Source organism: Polypterus senegalus, chromosome 8, assembly GCF_016835505.1.
Source record: "Polypterus senegalus isolate Bchr_013 chromosome 8, ASM1683550v1, whole genome shotgun sequence".
In the NCBI taxonomy this organism is placed as follows: Eukaryota; Metazoa; Chordata; class Cladistia; order Polypteriformes; family Polypteridae; genus Polypterus; species Polypterus senegalus.
In genome coordinates this window covers 66,464,938-66,484,794 of record NC_053161.1, presented here as the reverse complement: position 1 = coordinate 66,484,794, position 19,857 = coordinate 66,464,938, and the positions used below count along the sequence as shown (strand labels likewise).

Sequence of the window (19,857 nt, the reverse complement as noted above, 5' to 3'; positions counted from 1 at the left end):
GCCCTTTCGGTGAGTGTCGCTCGGACCCACATGTCTTCGCTCGCGGTGGGGCCTGGACATTGGGGGAATCGGTGCAAGAGGCACTGGGGTTTGTGTGCACGTTAAATTTGTATATAATAGTTGTAAATAAATAGTGTGTGGTGGAATTATGTTGTCCGTCTGCCTGTGTCCGGGTCCCAGTCCACAATATATATATATATATATATATATATATATATATATATATACATACAGTATACAGTATATATAAATCAGCATAGTTCTTTTCTGCATTAGTTGATTAAAAAAAACAAAAATAATGAGTGAATCCAAACTGAACAATTTCATTAACAAAAAATAAAATACTGTTTTATTTTGTACATAAACATTTTATGTGCAAAATAATAATTTAGAAGAATATAATAACAATAAGTCTTTTTTTGGAGTCACCACAGTGATGAGTGAGAGTCAGCCAAAGAAATCAAGATCAAGATATGGTAAATTTCAGTTGTTCATGCCACTTTATCATTGCAGTCCAGCAAGCATAAACTGAAAACAGATCCTTTCCCTTTTGGATCCACCATCAGAATGTAAATATATAGTCATTGTTAATATCTATGTAAACATTTCAGTCACTCTTCATATACAGTACAGTGCATAGTTAATATTACTTAAAAGTACATAATAGTACTTTGATTACAGGTTCAATTTCATGCAGTCTGCAGTTTACACATTTTTCATTACCTTATGCTTTCCTCAGTCAACACTTAATATCAAGTTAGTTTAAAATGCTAAATTCTTACTTATGATTGCAGGTGTCCTCCAATTGCCTGTTGTGACTTTTGTTATGTACATGTGCCCTGGAGCTGTGTTGCAGAAATAAAGTGATTCAGACTGATGTGCTTGGGAATGGAGAATAGGGAATGTAGGTAGAGAGATTGAGTAACGCAAAAGAAAATGTATTCCTTTCCATTACTGGCACAGATAATCTTTGAAGATTCAGCACTTTAGACTTTGAAGAAAGCAGAGTCAGGAGTTGTGGGAGTGGACTTGCCCATCACTAGAGCTGAAGTTGCCAAGCTAGTTAAACTCCTTGGTTACAAGGCTCTTGGAGTGGATGATATTTGCCCTGATTCCTTAAATGCTCTGGATGTTGTCGTCTGTCTTGACTGACAATCCTCTTCAACAATGGATTGTGGTTAGTGATAGTGCCTCTGGATGGAAAATCGGGGTAGTGGTTCCCACCTTTAAGAAAGTGGATCAGAGGGTGTGTTCCAACTTTATGGGGATGACATTCCTCACCCTCTCTGGAAAGACCTATACCAAGGTTCTGGAAATTAGGAATCGGCTGTTTGCTGAGCCATGAATTTTTGAATTGAATGAATTTTGTCAAAGGCATAGGACACTGGACCAGCTTTACACCCTCAAAAGGATTCTGCAGGGTTCATGACAGTATGTCACGCTAGTCTAAATGTTTTTTTGGACTTGAAAAGGCATTTGACCACATCCCTCATGGTGTGCTGTGGGGGCTGTGTCAGGTGAATGGGGTATTGAGCCAACTGCTGAGGGCTATTCGGTCCCTGTACAACCATGAAATGAAAGTTTAGTTTGCATTGCTGGCTTTAAGTCAGATTCTCCAGGGCTTTTCTTTGTCACCGATTGTGTTCATAATTTTTATGGGCAAAATTTATAGGTGCAGTCAAGTAGAGGAGGGTGTCCAGGTGGGTGGCCTCAGGATCACATGTCTGCTTTTTGTGAATGATGTGGTCCTGCTGTTTTCATCAGGCTGTGTAACTTTAGACATGCACTAGAACGGTTTACAGTTGAGTATGAAGGAGTCACGATGAGGATCGGCACCTCCAATTCCAAGGTCATGATTCTCAGCCAGAAGAGGGTAGAGTGTCCTCTTTAGATTGGGGATGAGGGGCTGTCTCAAGCAGAGGTAGAGGGCCATTGCTGAGATAAGCAGAGCAGAATCAGAGTTTTGTAGAAATGCAGAATTCCTACTGACTGTTCATCTAAGCTAACAGAACATTGCTGTGGAATGAAACTGTTTTGACTTAATAACACATTAGGTTTGCCTAACTTGCCTACTGAAGGTGCCAAGAAAGTTTATACCTTTTGAATATGAAATAAAGACAGAGGGCAGTAGAAATAAACATAGTTCAGTCTATAATTTTCTAGGCATCACAGAACCCACTTTATTAAAAAAAATGTCATTTGCATAACTAAATTACTTACCAACAGATATATGTTTAGATGTTCCAAAGAAGAAGTATATCAGAATTGGATAAAAAGCTGCATACAGACCATATCCTGCAGGAACAGAGGCTAGCAGAGCAAAGCCAAGGCCTGGCAAAGATATAAAAATTTAATTATTTACCTTCACAATAAATAAGCATTTTGTTAAGACAACTGCTATGTTTTCAGCGTTTGTTTATTACTTGCATTCATGGTAAATGTTGAAATGTAATGCTGTCAAATGAAGGTTATACTATATTGTCTCCTCTATTGCCAAATTAACCAATTCTCTGTTATTCAGATCATTTCACTTTTACTGTTCATTTATATAGATGCACATTTTTTTGTCTGTAAATGTTTCATGATTTTATTTATTGATAGGAATACATATTTAACAATAGCATACTGTAATCTGTCAATAAGAGAAAAATAAAAACATTAATGGAAACAGAATTAGAAGCCCAACCCAACCTACCATCAGTCAGCCTCTACCCTGTAATACCCACACTTGTGTATGGAATAGAGTAAGAGAAAATATTTAAACTAAGGATGCCCAGAAACATCGAAGAAAGGAGCATAATGCAGTTACTGTTTTGTATTTGTAAAACTAACTCTAGTATTGGTAACTTCATCATATGCACAACACCATACATTTTATACTGTAATCACTTGATGAACTAGCAATTCCTGTTAGTTCCTTACACCAGAGCCCTGATTGTTTGACTTTGTTCTTGGCCTAGATTTTACTTTTCTCATTTCAAGAGTCTGCTTAAAACCCTGTAGTTTCCTGCCAGTCCCAGTATGTCATTTACATGGATTAGCTTGTTTTGAGTCATGAATGTAATACACTTCTCATAACCCGGTCCCTCTCTCTCTCTTTCTCATTTTCTCAGATTCATCCCCCCCGGACACACATGCTGTATATGAGTATTTAGCAAAAATCAATAAATGTGTGTATTTGCCTTCAGTGGGATTTTGTAAAAGGTGTGCCCTCTTTCATTGCATATACATTATATTATAGCTAAACTGCCTATGTACTGTATATACACCCATAAACATCTATATTTTAAAATCAAAGTGTTTCAGGCTGATTACCTTGCAGAACTGACACCAGTCCGGTACTGACACCTGATATCATATCTTGGACAATCCATTCTTTGAAGCGATAGGCTGGAAGCCAAGAGGCTATGGGCAACAGAGTGAAAGCCACTGATTTTGCTTTTTGTTTAGAGCAGCTGAAATACAAAATTAAAATGTAGCGAATGTTTCATCATTTAAATTGTCAAAATGTTTTCACCTTGTGGCAGGGAGTCTGTCCACATAAACACACACAAACAAAGAGGGAGAAGTACAATGCAGAATAAATCATATGTGTTCTGGTTAGATTTTCAACTTCATAGGAGTGCACTTCATTCTCAGTTTCCCCTCCAGTTTACTTCTCCCTGTTATGTTGTCACAACTTTCTTCAAATGTATCGGCCTATAACTGGTCGAAAGAGATATTTTTTCATGCTCTGTTTCATCATGAAGCAATGTACCATATTTGGAGCGAGTAAATTACTGTGGCTGCCCATTTGTGGCTACCTAAAATGTACCCCCTTAAAAAAGCACATACATTTAACATTATACTATTATGTGGGTAAATTAGTGATGTCAGTAAAATTCTCCAAATATCAGAGTCATTTTTTGATAAACCCCTTGGACCATCTCAAAGCATTGCTCATCCAGCCAAACAGAGAAATTTCTTAGAATGATATTTTAATGGATTCCTTGCCTGAAGTAAGCCTTCAAATGATCCAGCATAGTTTTATGGTGTCGTTGCACTTTCTCATACTCCTCTTTAAACAGGTCTTCAGAATAGACTGGCCGAGACACAGTCAGCTGTCTGTACTTTGGTGGTATCATGGTAGCACGTGTCAGCAGCTCTCAAGAAAGGCCGAGTACTTCTGAGCTGTTAAACAAAATGAACAAACACTAAGAGAAGACAAGAAAACTTTCATGTAGTGCTTGAGTTCAGCATTAGCTCCATAAAAGTAAAGAAGTGCAGTAACATGAGGAAGGCTGCAAGCTCTGCATTAGACTTGAATGACTCTTGATAATGAATGGATTTATTGTTACTTTATATTGTTGATTCTGTGTGTATGTGTATACCACGGTTTTGATTTTTTTTTCCTTATCCCTCCTCATCTCAGTCAAACGTTTGATCAAATGAGAAGTAAAGGACTTAATTTAACTGTTTTATGTGACGTTTGATCTTCTGTTCTACTCGAATGGTTCTGGAAATCTTTTAGCCCAACATTTTCCATTTCTACTTTAAATGTCAAGTCAGGCCTACAAGACAAGTTAGTGAGTATCACTTTTCAATGCCAATAGGCAGCATTGCTCTCAGATTTTCAAGTGTTCCCAGTGCGCTGTGAATCAAAGGGTAACAGCTGATTGCTTTGCACACCACTGATGTTTTCATAGTAGTAAGATGTAGCAAAGGATTAAGAACACAAAATAACATTCCATAGAATGCTGAATTCCTCACCTAATGGCACTCAGAAATCAACCAGTGAGGTTAGTATATCACAGCATATGCTATTGAGTCACAACTGTCTTTTAAAAAGAATCAGAAGAGCTGAATCAGGTTTTGTCATTCAAATTAAAAAAATTAAGATCTCAGCTTTTAAAACAATATACAGTAGATTTCCACCCTTTAAACATAACATGCCATTTAGTTCCATATTAATCTTCTATTCATTTTCATAAGCAGGTGAGGGCAAGGTTAGTGTCAATCTGAGACAGGACAAAAATCCTTTACAGTGTATAGTCAGTCACATTGGGCCAAATTAGAGCTGTGGGAGGACATGCATTTACACAGTGGGAGTTTGCCAACACTACACAGTTAGTGTCTAGGAGAGGATTTGTATCACTGTTCTTGGAGCTGTGCAAGACAGTAGTGCTAGCCACTTCATCAACATTCAAATTAATATTTATTGTCTAAGTCAAAACATGAAATCAGAAGATAAGAAAGTTTCCATGCCTTTTACAGTGTCCACGAGTACAAAGCACTTGATAACGCAAACCACCACACTACTCATGTTTTGTCATTTAGGTTTCAGCAGGAAACATGGATTTACTCGAGTGGTTTTTGCATCTGTCGCCTTATTGATTTAAGTTAAGCTACTCATTCATTAGTTAGCCAATGCTTTTGCAATTGTTTGTATTTGTACATGTAGTGGAATAGATACAACATAGTTTGTGGTATCATTTTATATTAAAAAAATGTGTTGAATTGTTTGTTAGCTAGCAGGGCGGTGTGGAAAAAAAATACTGGTACAGTGGTTAGACAGCTGCCCCAGAGCCATGTGGACCTAGGTTTGTATTCTAGCCTTATCATTTTCTGTATGGGGTTTGAATGTTCTTATTGGTGCCTGCTTGCATTTGTTTGGGTATTCTACTTTTGTTCCCATCCCAAATATATCCATATTATGTTGACTCGCTATTCCAGAATGTGACTGAACCCCACAAGAGATTGTCACCATGTCTAAGACTTGCTTTTGCTTTATATTAAGTACTTTCCTGTCAATTTGAGATCGATTGAGTGGATTCAAAAATTGGATTGGTAGAGTATTGCTATACCAAAATATGTGCAATAATTATCCAGTTTACATTTTCTGTTTTCCACACAAAATACCAAAGCATAAAACGTTTCTACTGAACTTATTAACCATGCAAAATTAATTTTCTTTGTAAATAATCAAAATAATAGAATGATGCTGAATATAATGTTTGTACTTGTTAAATCAATAAAGATCATAAATTCATAAATTATTTCTAACAGGTCTAACTAGACATCTAATCTATTAGCAAAGTTAAAGCCAACTTTATTCCTCCAGGAAACTTAACAAGTTTTCTGCTTATCATGGATTTTAGATTTTATAGATTTGTCACATTAATAAACTAATTCAAAACAGAAACTTGTTTTAATAAGCAGTCTGGATAATAACAAATTGGAACTAAATAATTATTATTTAAGTCATTGCAGCAGACAATTATCTGTATAATGAATATTATCATTTATCATTTGGTTTTCGATTGTCAGTATATGAAATTTGCCCCCCTTTTTACAAAACCATTTAAGTTATCAATAAATTTTAGGCATGCAGTAGTACAGTAGTTGCCTAATAAGCTTATGTTGCATTAGTAAGAATATCCTGAGCCCCCATGTCTTACCTGCAACTATTGCTTTTTGGACGTTTTGAAGAGCTTTGGAGTCCTACAATGATTTCCAGTCAGGGTGCACTCCAATGAACATCCAGAGCTATTCTAGAACAGTGTTTTATTTCTGCTCATCAATAAATGCGTTCCTGCCCCTTATCACATCTATAATAATTAACAGAAAATGTTTTCTGCATGAATCTTGAGGACTTTTTTATATCCTTGACCATTGTCCATGAAGATAAAGTTTTGAATGGTTAACCCTTGAAGTTTCAGCTTTCCAAGCTTTCCTGTTTCTTCTAAGTCTGAAGCAAATTTAAGTTCTTATCCTTTGAAGAAAAAAAAGCATAAATGTTTTCTCAGATGGTTTATCACTGCAAATTTACAAGTTCTTCTTATTATAACATATATATTTATATATAAAAATGGAAGTCAGTATTATACTCTTTAAGTTCCTGCTCCCAAACATACCAGCGTTCATGTTTGCTACTGAAGGTAAGGAGCAGAGAGACATTCTCTCTTCACAGGAGTAGCTTTAAAATTCCCCCTGGGCATTGTGCCAGGACTCATCCATGCAAGTCGAAAGCCTTGCTATGACATTTCTGACCACCTTTTCTTTTACAAACTCAACTGCAACTCCTTTGTTAAGTACTTTAAACCCGTGTGATTAATGGAATTTGATTTGAAGAGCTTAGGATGAAGCATTTTTCAGACAGGGGACTAGTAGATTTTTCCAGAGCTTGTGTAGCATATGCAGTCCCAAAACAAAGGACATCTTCTGACCTATAAAGTTTTGAAAGCTCTGTTGGTAAACTTGTTGAATCTTAAGCTTTTTCCAAAATCTGTTTATTTTCTGGGGTAATTTTAGCGACAATCAATTTATTGACGTTTTTAAAAATAAACCAGAGTATTTCAGGTTTGATTTCTGCCCAAATCACTGGTATCTTTAAGCAGGTTACTTAATCATATCTGTATTCTAGTTGCAATAAAATAAATGAAAACAAAATGTTATATTTGGTTATCTATTACTTTATGCAAGTTTTTTTTACCTGTGTGCTTTCTAACTGTAAATAAATATATATGTATACAACTGTATTGTAGTCTAACACTTGTAGGGTGTTTCGATATTGAATAATCACACTATAAATAAAGATTGTTGTTGACCCTCAGGAAGTCCTTTAAAATGATTGCACAGTTCTATGCAATAAAAAAAAACTTTACAAACAGAATGGTGCTCACTATAGAAATGCCCTGTATGGAATAAATGCTGGCAGTTATTTCCCTAAGTAAATCACTTGACCTTCCTGTACTGTAAATTCAAAGTTTATATGTGAAAAATAATATCAGAGTCCTGTATTGGGAATGGTGTTTTTGTTTGAGAGGCAGAGTAACATAGTGGCAGTAGCAATGGACTTACTTTACATGGCTGTTGGTTCAGTCACCTCCATTGCCTCATTGTATGACTCGCAGCTCTTTCTGAAAAAAAAGGTGTGCAAACTCTTGTAACATAGCTAATTGTGATCAATATTAAAAGGTGCTATATAAAAATGGTAACCAGCAAAAAGTAGAACTGGCATTGTGGTAACTGCCTCAAAAAATGTGAACGTGAAATAATGTATATATTTATGTGCAAAGATAAATGATAGTCAGTTGGAGACTCATGGGGGCTCAGTGCAGCTCCTCTTTATCCCTGGCTAATCACTGGTGCCATTGGACTAATTAGTATTAACTTTTATTTTGACCTACAGCAGAATTCTCCCAGACCCCTGGTTGTTTACTAGGAGTGTAACTGTCAGACACATTGAGGATTTTAGTGTAGTAAAAACCCATGCCTCTAAAGATAATGAGGATAAGTTAGTTGGCAATTGAAAATGTGGATTTATGGATAGAAATGAATGAGAAAAAGAACAGTTGCACTGGACATGAATTCTGTTCAAAGGTAGCTCCAACATTTTCCCATCCAAACAGATGAAAGCCATTAAAATTAAAGTTATACTTGTGTGGTATTTTGTACGTGTGAGAGAGGAAGCTTCCCCCCAATGTCATGTGTTTGAGGGATGAAAGGTCCTACTATCAGATTGTAGAGTCATTGATCCTTATTCATACTACAAGATTCAATAAACATCTGCTGTTTGGGAGCAGCTATATCTAAAACTGTGTATATCCTGCCGCCTACAGAAGATAGGAAAAATAGTAGAGCAATATCTCATCGAGTAAGACTTCTGCAACTGCAAGATTTTATTGCACAGCACACCTTTATCAGACATTTCCTTCACCTTTCAGTACACACCAACATGTCTTCTTTAGAATTTGAAGCAACATAGCCCGATAACTTGATAAAGATGTTTGAAACTTTAAGATACTGTAGGTTCTTGATAGTCCAATATTAATGAGTACTATAAAAACAGGCCATATAGAACTAGAATTTTTCAAATGTTTCTTTAATCTTTTGGGATAAAGGTAAAGATGGAGAAATGACCATCCTTTCAGGGTGGAGTAACATGTTAAATGCTGAAATCATCACTAATTCTGTTTTGTTTTTGTGAATCTCAGTAACTGATTTTCACTTGGAGGAAACATTCCTGCCAAAATAGAAAAAATTGTAATCTTTTATTAGCACAGAATGTTTCTGTATTTTTTGCTTCAAATCAAATTGCTTTAATTGAGGGAACATTGAGGAGAATTATTTTTTTCTCACTTGCATTTTGAAAGTCCAATGTGTTATGTTTCTGTTGGCTTGTTCATTTAGTAATTTCTGCTTTCTAATGGGCTGGTGAGTAGTCAGTTAAAGCAGTTTCTGGCATTGACAATGTCTTTCAGTTTTTGGATGTACTGTACAGACCTGAATTTTCTGTAATAGTTAGTAAGCTATTAAGCAGTTTTAAAAATAAATGGACGGCATTTTGTTTAGTTTTAAATATTTTGGCTTCAAATGAATTGGAAAAGATCATGATGCATTTTTAGTTTTGACCAGACTAATTAGTCCATCTTAAAGTCCATATTATTCAGCTATACAGCTAGCAGGATACACAAACCATTGCAGCGATCACAACAAAGAGCTGTGGAGGCAGATTATGCATTTATGTAATTAAACGCTAGTATACTGGTGTACAAATACTACAAATACTACTTTAGGCAAGCACTGCTCACCTGACCTGGGGTTGACAATAGTGATGTGCAGACCATATTACCTCCTGCAGGAGTTTTCTGTTGTGATTGTGACTGCTGTATATATTCGATCAGACGCCAATGCTAATGCAGCGCTTAGCTGCATGTTAATGGCTATAAACAAACAACAGAGAGCCTACCCCAATACGGTCCTTATTTTGGCAGGAGATTTTAACCATGTTGATTTGAAGGCTGTGATTCCTAAATTTGACCAGCACATTAAATGTGCAAACCAAGGGAAAATTAGATTGGACTGTGTCCACTCAAATATTAGGAAAGGATACAGAGCCTCACCCCTCTCAAATCTGGGACAGTCAGATCATTTATCATTATTCTTAACTCCAGCCTACAGACCCCTTTATTAAGAGAGTAAAAGCTGGTACAAAAACTTAAAATATGGCCTGAAGGAGCATCTCTACAGACTACTGTAGAGCAGGACTACTTTCAATGTACTAACTGTGAGTTGTTCTTTGATCAGGATGTTGACATTTACACTTCACCCGTTCTCTGCTACATTCATAGAAAACCATGGATGACAAAAGACGTTCAAAACCTACTAAAGGAATGGAATGCAGGCTTCAGTTTTGGGGATAAAGTATAGTGTAGTGCTACCAGTATTTAGATACATCTCTGGATGCGCTGGGACACATCATCAGTGATGTTTCCTGAAATCATCGGGTGTTTCGGGTCTCACAACATCAGACACCCTCTCTCAGGTGACCCAGCCGGGGTTGATCACGCCCCAACTTGTGTCCCAGCAGCACTGGCCCACTTTGCGGACCTCTTGATCCAAATCCACCTCGAGGCTCTTTCTGCGGCTTCTGTGATGGACTTAATGGCTGCAGCTCCTGTGATTCCAAGCCTGGCAAAGATCTTACACAGGGATCGAGCGGCAAATCCTCTGCACCCTACTTCTATGGGCTCACAGCAAGCCTTCCAGCCCTTCCTTCGGCAGTCCTCAATGAGCTCCTGATACTTGAGCCGCTTACGCTCATTTGCCTCTTCCATGCGGTCCTCCCATGGGACTGTCAGTTCCAGCAAAAGACTTGCTTGGACGATGCAGATGTTAAAACTATATCGGGTCTCAATGAGGTTGATGTTACAAATTCCGGGAACTTGAGCTGCCTGCCCAGGTCAACCTGCAGCTCCCAGTCTGCTGAAGATGAAAGGAGGCTGAATGATTTTTGCTTTGCTTGTGCCTGCTCACCAGCCCTTATGAAGGCAATTCTTCTCTGGCTGCCAACATATTTGTTGTTGGCCACTGCATGTGAAATGGTCTCTGCTATACACTTTAGGACCTGATCGTGTCGCCAACGGTATCGGCCCTCTCCAAGGACAGATGGGCAGCTACTTAGAATATGCTCCAGGGATCCTCGTCCAGGACAGAGTGGACACGTTGGAACTTCACTCTTACCCCAAACATGCAGGTTCGTTGGGCTGGGGAGCACGTCGTACACAGCTTGGACCAGGAACTTAATAGGTGATCTTCCTCTCCAGCGCTCCTTCCCACCTCGTCCATGCCCCTTGCTGCCGCATGCTCACCGCCCTGCTGGTCCTCACCTCCTCAACACCTGCTCGGACTTCCTCTAGGACCAATCCTCGTCTCGCCTTGCCCTGAGCCTTGTTGTACTGTGGCTTTGGGATTGCTCCCAGTCCTGCTCGCCCCGTTGCCACTGTGCCCACAAGTGTCTTGTGCCTAAGCCAAGACTCTGCCACCTCCAGTCCCTCTTGTGCTCTCCGCTTCCTTCCTGTTCGCACTTCAATACCTGCTGCTGTTACTCTAGAATCTCCAGAGCCTTGGTAGACTAGGGCCTCTCTTATACGAGAAACCCTGAACTCCTCCTCCAGGCTGCTGATAGGAAGCTGAAGCTTATTACTCGTGCCATATAGTGCTACACTCGTGAGACTGCGAGGCAGGCCAAGCCATCTTCGAAGATGACAGCTGATCTTCCTCTCCAGGGCCTCTACTGTAGACATCGACACTTCGTACACCAACAGCGGCCAAAGAATCCGTGGCAAGATGCCATGCTGGTATATCCATGCCTTAAATCTGCCAGGTAAACCAGACTTATCTACTGCCGACAACCAAGCTTCCAATTTCTTGATCGTTGTCTGGACTGACGCAGTATCTCTGAGGCTACAGTCAAAAACCTTACCTAGGCTAGTGACTGGTTTCTCATTAATTGATGGTATTGTTACGCCATCCACTGAGAAGCGAAACTTGTCCACCACTTTCCCTCTCTTCAGTACCATAGACCTGGATTTTGTTGGCTTGAAGCTCATCCTAGCCCAAGAAATGAGCTTAACCAGGCCCTGAAGAATCCACCTGCACCCAGGCACTGAGGTAGTGGTGACTGTCAAGTCATCCATAAAGGCTCTGATCGAGGGCTGCCGGACCCCAGACTTGGACAGGGGGCCTCTGCACTCCGTTTCAGCAGCCTTGACCAACATATTCATCGCGAGAGCAAAAGGATCACAGAAATTGTACAGCCTGTAATTATCCCTTTCTCGAGCCGATGCCAGTTTGATGTAATGCTCCCTGAAGTAACTCTCAGCCTGAAGTTACTATAATAATCCAGAATGAGATCCTTGATCTTACAGGGTACATGGTGCCGATCTAGAGTCGTCTCAACCAGCTTGTGAGGGATTGACCCATATGCATTGGCAAGGTCCAGCCAAATCTCCAGCTAGATCTCCATTTCCCTCACGTGCTTCCCTTATCAATTGTGTGACGACTCCAGTATGTTCCAGGCACCCTGCCACTCCAGGAATGCCGACCTTTTGTACCGATGTGTCAATATAACAATTCTTCAGTAGGAAGTCTGTCATCCTTCTAGCTAAAATGCTAAAGAAGATTTTGCCCTCCACACTGAGGAGTGAGATGGATCGGAATTGCTCCAATGTTGTTGAATTCTCCTCCTTAGGGATCCAGACACCCTCAGCCTCCCTCCACTGTTCTGCAATGATCCCTCTTCGCCAAATCACTGAGAATCTTCCAGAGGATTCGAAGGAGTCCTGGGCAGCGCTTGTACACCTTATATGGTACTTGACTGGGACCTGGAGCAGAACTCGCTCTGGCTGCTTTTACCACCTCTTGAACTTCTTGCCAGGTGGGTCCTGAAGTATTGAACTCAACTATTGGTGCTGGTACCTTCAAGAGGGCTGTCTGTGGCCCTAACTCTTGCTCTCTGTCTGGATCACTCAAGATGTTATGCAGAAAGTGATCTACCTCTAAGGAAGAGGGCAATTCAAACGTCCACTGCGCTTCTCTCCCAGCAGTCTTTTTGTAAAGCCAAAGGGGTCAGCTACAAATGAGGTTCGCTTCCTGGCTCTTTCAACTCTCCGCCTCCTATGCCATTCTGCTCTACGCATCGTCATGAGCTTCTTCCTAATAATCTGCCGAAGCTCACTGAGAGATGGCTTCTCCTCCTCAGCTGCTTTCCTGAACTGCTTCATCAGAATCCGCAGCTCTTTCCGGAGTTGATGGATCTTATCTGACCTGCGGTTCCTGGTATAGGTACATTTACTCAACTTAAGCTCCTCGCGAACCTCTCAGTCGAAACTTGTGATGATTGTGGTCAGATTAAGAAGTCGTCCTTCCACATCACCCTTTGCTGTTACATTGATGATTCTAGATGTATCCTCATCAAACTGGTGCCACTGCTTGCGCTGCTTTGCTGGAGGCCACTTGATATGTAGGACTACTCTGTATGGACCTGGAGTGTTTGGCACTTGGAGGTTCTGGGCTCTGTGGAGTTTCTCCGGAGCGGGCTCCTCCTGCATCTCACCAGGCATCGATCCTGTGCGCTGTGCTGTAATCTCCTGTGTCAGACATTTCATCCGAGCTTGATGAATTTTAGGCCCCGAAGAATACTGAAAAAAGGAATTAAAGGTGCCAAGACTGCATATAGGAAAATGATTGAGGATTCCTTTACCAATGGGGTGTGACAGGGCATTGAGCATCTCACAAATTACATCATTTTTCTTAGTCCTGATCCTCAGTACCTGTGTGCCACAAGGCTTCCATATACCTTGTATACACATGATTGTGTATGATTGTCTCTCCATACATTCTACAAATACAATCATCAGATTTGCAGATGATACAACAGTGGTTGGTCTGATTTCAGGCTGGGACAAGAATGCATAAAGAGATAAAGCTGCTAAATTGATAGAGTGGTGTTCAGTAAACAACGTATCATTGAACACCAAAAAAAAAAACAAAGAAATAATTCTGGATTTTTGGAGACAATGTGAGGATCACCCTCCTTTAAAATATCATAGGAGAAGAAGTAGAAAGGGTTTCCAGTTTCAGGTTTTTGGGGGCAAATATAACAGATGATGTCAAATGGACTACCAACTCCACTGCCCTAGTTAAAAAGGCTCAGCAACAGCTCTGTCATTTAAAGACACTTAAGAAGACCAACTTGGTTGTAGAGCTGCTTGTATCCTTTTACCACTGTTCTGTTGTGAGTGTTTTGACAAACTGTACTAGAGTGTGGTATGCCAACTGCACAGCACCAGACAGGAGGGCATTACAGTGAGTTATTAATATATCTCAAAAGATTATTAGACTTCCACTACCCACACTGGAGAATATCTTGAAGACTTGCTGTCTCTGCAGAGCTAGCAACATCTGGTGGGATACAACTTCTTTTCCTTGCTACTATCAGGTAGGTAGGACCCTAAAGACCTGCACTAAAAGGCTCAAAAATTGTTTTTTGTAATCCTGTTCAGATCGGAATCAAATGTCTTGTATGTCTTAGTGTAAATTTTTAACTTTTATCTTGTGTAAATGTATTCTGGTGTAAATTGTGATGGATTTTTGGATGACTAGATATATGTACATTCTAAGGACTGCACTGGAAATTTCACTGTTCAAGAAATGTGCAATGACAATTAAGGTATTCATATTCATATTATTCAAAGTAATCAACTTCAATACTGCAGTTCAACAATATCCTTTTTATTTCATCCTGTTTCCTTCATGGCCCAGCTGTAACAGCCATACATGTTCTTGTGAAAGGTATTGCTATAACTGTAGTCACTGATATTAAAAACAACAAGATCTGTTTTGCAGCAACAGACAGTATTTTATGTGAACCCATGAAAGGTAATCAGTGAAGTTATACAGAAGCTTTCAAAGTGTTTTTTTTACTAAGCTTTTATGTCAAAGGGTAGATAGTAGCAGGACAAGGAAAATTAAAGATTTAGAACAATTGATAATATAAAGAGAAAACTGCTTGATATCAAGTCTTCATTTAAAACAAAGAACTAAAGCATTAACATCCCATTTGTAAATAACTCATTCCAAGTAATTTCCTAATATAGCAATTCTAATTGTATAAAATGCTGTTTAGCTCCTGTACACACTCTGCCATTGAAAGACAGCAGTTGTGGGCTTGCCATTTGTTTTCTGAATGTTAATATATTTGTGCATAAATAAGAAACTGGAAAGGTACTCAAAGACCCAAGTTCTGGTCTTATTTTTTGCAAACATTGAAAAAGAAATGTCAAATTTTAAGCATATGGCTAGAAGACACAGAATAAAGGTACAGATTACTTTAATGTTTTCATTAAGTAATTTAAATCATGACAAAGGATGACAGAAGCTGTGACAGGCATGATCACTCACAGAGAGTAAATACATATATTCTGTTTGCAAAACATAATTCATGCATTTTGCTTATAATGTAATGGTTTCTATGTTCAAACTATTAGTTTCTGTGCATTTACTACTAGATGGCATGCAGCATACACTGTTGGTTTGTGTGTAGGTGATAAATCTTTTTGTATAGGGATATGGGTGTACAAGTGCACATTCATGATGATACAAAGTGCATTTTGAACATCCAGAACTAGGCAGACTTACATTGAAACAATGGGGAAACTACACATGTTATTATGGGATAGAAAGGGCTCTGGAGATAGGGAGGCCCAGATGTGTAACATTAGGACACATGTGGTGGAAATAAAGTGGCAGGAAGCCTTTGTGAAAATATCAGTGTTCTCATAGGATGCTAGCAGGCAGATAACCAAAAGGTGACTGAATCTGACTTTTGGCAGAAGACAACTAAAGATCTCCTGGCTGACAGAAGGCAGCATACGGTTGCTAACTTTGTGAGCAATGACCATAGAATACATTAAGAAAAAGTTCAGGGTAGGTTAAGAGTAGGCCAAGAGTAGGTCCTTTCTAACTCTTTACTTAAAGGAGAAGGAGCAAGTGGCCCCTTTGGGAATTGACAGGCTGCCTTTAAGGGCTGCTGAACTCTTTCACAAGGACAGACACCAGGACCTGCTAGCAGAAGTTTTAACCTGGTGTCACTGTAGGCAAATTAGGGAAGCGTCTGACCCTAGAAGTATTTCTCATGCTTGACCATAAATATCAATGAGAGGGGCTAAAAGGTCCCACATGACAGAAGAGATGTTGAATCAGGAAAATATTTTAGGACAGATGTTTACTGAAGGAAGGAAGAAGTCAGGGTCATAACAGATAGACAAGGGTAAGTGTCTCTTGGTGCTTTGAAATTTTGGGAGACCCCCCACCTAAACCTGCTCAAACCTGTGTAGGCAGGGAAGTTCAAGCTTCAGATCAAACTTCTATCGAGTTTAGCGTTCAAACTCTGGCATGTTCAAAGTTAGAATCATTTGAAATATGAGGCACCACTTTATGTTTATATAATAAAAGGTGTATTGTGTTGACAAGTATTCTGGAGCTTTAGAACAAAGAGCCTTATTGGTGTGCAGCAAAGTTTTAAAACTATTCTATATTGGATGAGAAACCAGTGTAGATAAGATGACTGAGAGATCAGTTGTTCAGAGCATTTGGTTTGAGTCAAAACTTGTCAAATTTGGTGTAACAAGTAAACCATTAAAAGGGAATTGCAGTATGCAAACAAAGAAGTAATAAAGTAATGGGAGAATTTCAGCATCCAGTTTAGTGATAAAATCGGGCAATGATTTGTATGTAATGTAATGAATAATTCAAGAATGAGATAAGAAAGAGGCAATCTAATTAAGTAAGGAGGTTAATTAAAAGTGGAAATGGAACACTGCTTATGAAATGGAAAAGAACATGGATTCAGTGTAAACAAGGGATAGAAAAACAAGTAATGGTCATTTTGGAGCTCAGTGCTTGTTACTTTGTTACAGGCAGCATTATGGCTCAGTGATTATTCCCTTCTTCCTCCATAGTGAAATTATGGGACATATTAATAGAGAGACGTAATTTCTCTTCACATACAAACCTTATCTTGGAATCAAAAAAGTAGTGTGATAAATACACCTGGAGGAAAAAATAATAATGATATAATTTTATTTATTTGAAGTTTTTTGTTTTCCTTTCTTTCATCATTATGTACCCTTAGACTCTTGTACTTAGTAATACTATTTAATTATATCACCAATAATAGCAACCTGAGGAAACTTATTTTAACAAACATACTGCATCTTCATACTTTACTGAACTGGAAATCCCACTTAATGCAGTTCAGGAATGTGATGGCCCTGAGTCTGCCATCACTGGTGCAAATAAGAAACAGCTCTGACAAAAGTTCCAGTCCATTGCAGAGCCCACTCACACAAGTACGCACACTTATATCCACACAGGTACCAATCTGGACTTCGATTTGATTGAATTTCAAGTTTTAAGTTCATTTTCAATATAGTGTGTGTTAAGAACTCTGAAGTTCTTATTTATGTTTGGTCTCTCAGTAATAGTGTAAATATAGCAGCCTTAACACGCAAAAATACATTAGAATAAAAACTGTATATCATAAAATGCATTATAAAATATTGTGAAAAAAGTGCATTGTTGATATATCTCCATGGAAAAGCATTCTTTTATGCAGTCTCAGTGTTGAAAGACAAGGCTAGGTCATGGAGTAATAAGTTCAGTTTATAGGGTATATATTCTGTTTGATCATTCATAACACATAAAATGACTTTTCATAAACACGCTTTATCCAGTTCAGTGTTGTGGATATGTATTCAACATATCTTGGCAACATTGAGCACAAAGCAAACATGAACCCAGGACATGTACCAGTCCGTCACAGGACCCAGTCACACATTACTGCATACACCCATTGGTGCAATATAGCATGACCAATTAGGCTAACTGGCACATCTATGTGGATGTGTTTTTAAAACCTGAGTACCCAGAGTAATGTATATATACAGTACAGTATATATAATTTATTAACATTATTTAACAGCCACAAACATAAATGTTTGTAATTTTTAAGATACTGTACAACTGGTTTTCATATCTTCTTCTTCTTTCGGCTGCTCCTGTTAGGGGTTGCCACAGCAGATCATCTTCTTCCATATCTTTCTGTCCTCTGCATCTTGTTCTGTTACACCCATCACCTGCATGTCCTCTCTCACACATCCATAAACCTTCTCTTAGGCCTTCCTCTTATCCTCTTGCCTGGCAGGTCTATCCTTAGCATCCTTCTCCCAATATACTCAGCATCTCTCCTCTACACATGTCCAAACCAACGCGACCTCGCCTCTCTGACTTTGTCTCCCAACCGTACAATTTGAGCTGACCCTCTAATGTACTCATATAGCTTGTTTAAAATAATTGCTCATAAACACCCCGCAAATCAAGCATGATTATGGTAAAAATTATATTAACCATGTTTATAATGAGTTATACAGTGTATTTTGACAGCATTTCTTCATGATGCAAGTCGGTTAGCAATATTAAATATAGAGTCAAGACAAAACTACCAGACAAATAATTTTTCTCTGAAAAAATGGACCAGAGTGACTGGGGTCTTAAGTGAGCACCGAAGAGATAAAGTTTTCCTAGTTAAGTGTGCAGTAATAATAAATCCTTTGAATGTCTGAATGCAGAAATATGTAACAATAAGATTGATTAATATCAGAGTTTTCCAGAATGATTATTTGTGAAGCCATTATGTAGAACATCTTAAGTTGAGGTTAAATTGTGAAGGCTTATTCACAACCAAAAATGATGTGATATATGTTTTTTGTATCTACTGTAGTGAAAAGCCTCATCTCTTCATCTTGAATGCAAACTGAATTAAATTAATAAATTGCCTGCTCCTTTTGAAATAAAATGAAGAGAGTGGTCCCTTCTTTTTTATATATACTTAAAAATAGCAAATTATTAAAAGCAGTAATTTTTAAATCTTCAGGGCTTGATGCACCAAGCAGTGATATGCACTGGATAGTTGAAAGAGGAGAAAATGAGTGTTTCAAGTGAGAAATACTGTACTTAAACAACTTGATGTTCAAGCATATGTGCATGATGACATAGTTTCAAATAAAAAAGCTGAAAACCTCTGCAATGTTATGCTCACAAATTCTTATCAGACATGTTTCTTCATAACTGCTGAGTTCTTTTTTATTTAACAGTGTTTATGACTTCAGAAGAACTTTACACACTGCTGGCTTTTATTGCAGGTTTAAGCAAGAGTAATAACTAGTATATGGAATGCCATCATGTCCAGTATAAAAGATATGTCATAGTAGGACCTCATTGCTTTGTATGGTTGCAATGTTCACTGCATTCCTTTTCACCAGGTGACAGTGTAAGTGATCATAATTTATCAGTCAGTCTTTTCATTATACAGCTTCTCCTAATGCAATGTTACTAGTTGCTTCCCAAGAAGAATGCTGGACAAATAAGGTTTGTCTCAAATAGCACCTTGCATATTAGATTAACCAGTGAATCAAGTGACTTACTTCCTGCTTTACCACCAGAGTCACATTCCCAACCTCATCCAGTCAAGAGCTCTTTTTAGTGAACAAAATGATGAGAAGTGCAGACACACGTCTACACAGAGTTGCAAGGCCCCTAGGACAGAGTAGAATTGTTGATACTTCAGTATGTAAGAAACTAATTGACATAGTTGTAAACTATAGTAAGGCTGCATTCTTGGCACATCCCACATGAAAACTGCCCAGTGGGAGGGAGGCAGACCCAAGACACCCTGAAGGAATTATAGCTCTCAGCTAAACTGGGAGTTCCAGACAGTTCTTTGGGATTTGCTGAACACTGTTACTTGATTAAGGTAACCTGGAACATTCAATTCTATATGTGGCCACAGTGATCCTCATCAGGACTGAGAGTGAAGTGAAGTCTTCCATAGTAAACACCTTTACAAAGCACTGGTATTTATCTTGCAATCCATCCATCTATTATCCAACCCACTATATCCTAACACAGGATCACGGTAGTCTGCTGGAGCCAATCCCAGCCAACAAAGGGCGCAAGGCAGGAACAATTCCCGGG

The 19,857-nt window shown here is 38.7% G+C and overlaps 1 protein-coding gene and 1 pseudogene across 1 annotated transcript in view; both read right to left on the bottom strand.

The window, feature by feature from the left end:
• LOC120533607 (chloride anion exchanger-like) overlaps nt 1-6,780 on the bottom strand; it is a 49,081-nt gene extending 42,301 nt beyond the window's left edge. Inside the window, exons 1-4 of the mRNA XM_039760526.1 lie at nt 6,438-6,780; nt 3,994-4,170; nt 3,316-3,455; nt 2,221-2,331 (exon numbers count right to left, since the gene is read on the bottom strand). Coding sequence (XP_039616460.1) covers nt 2,221-2,331; nt 3,316-3,455; nt 3,994-4,124 — 382 coding nt within the window. The 5' untranslated portion in view covers nt 4,125-4,170; nt 6,438-6,780. The remainder of the gene's footprint in view (nt 1-2,220; nt 2,332-3,315; nt 3,456-3,993; nt 4,171-6,437) is intronic.
• Nucleotides 6,781-8,147: 1,367 nt separating this feature from the next.
• LOC120534561 lies at nt 8,148-13,634 on the bottom strand (annotated as a pseudogene).
• Nucleotides 13,635-19,857: the final 6,223 nt, after the last annotated feature.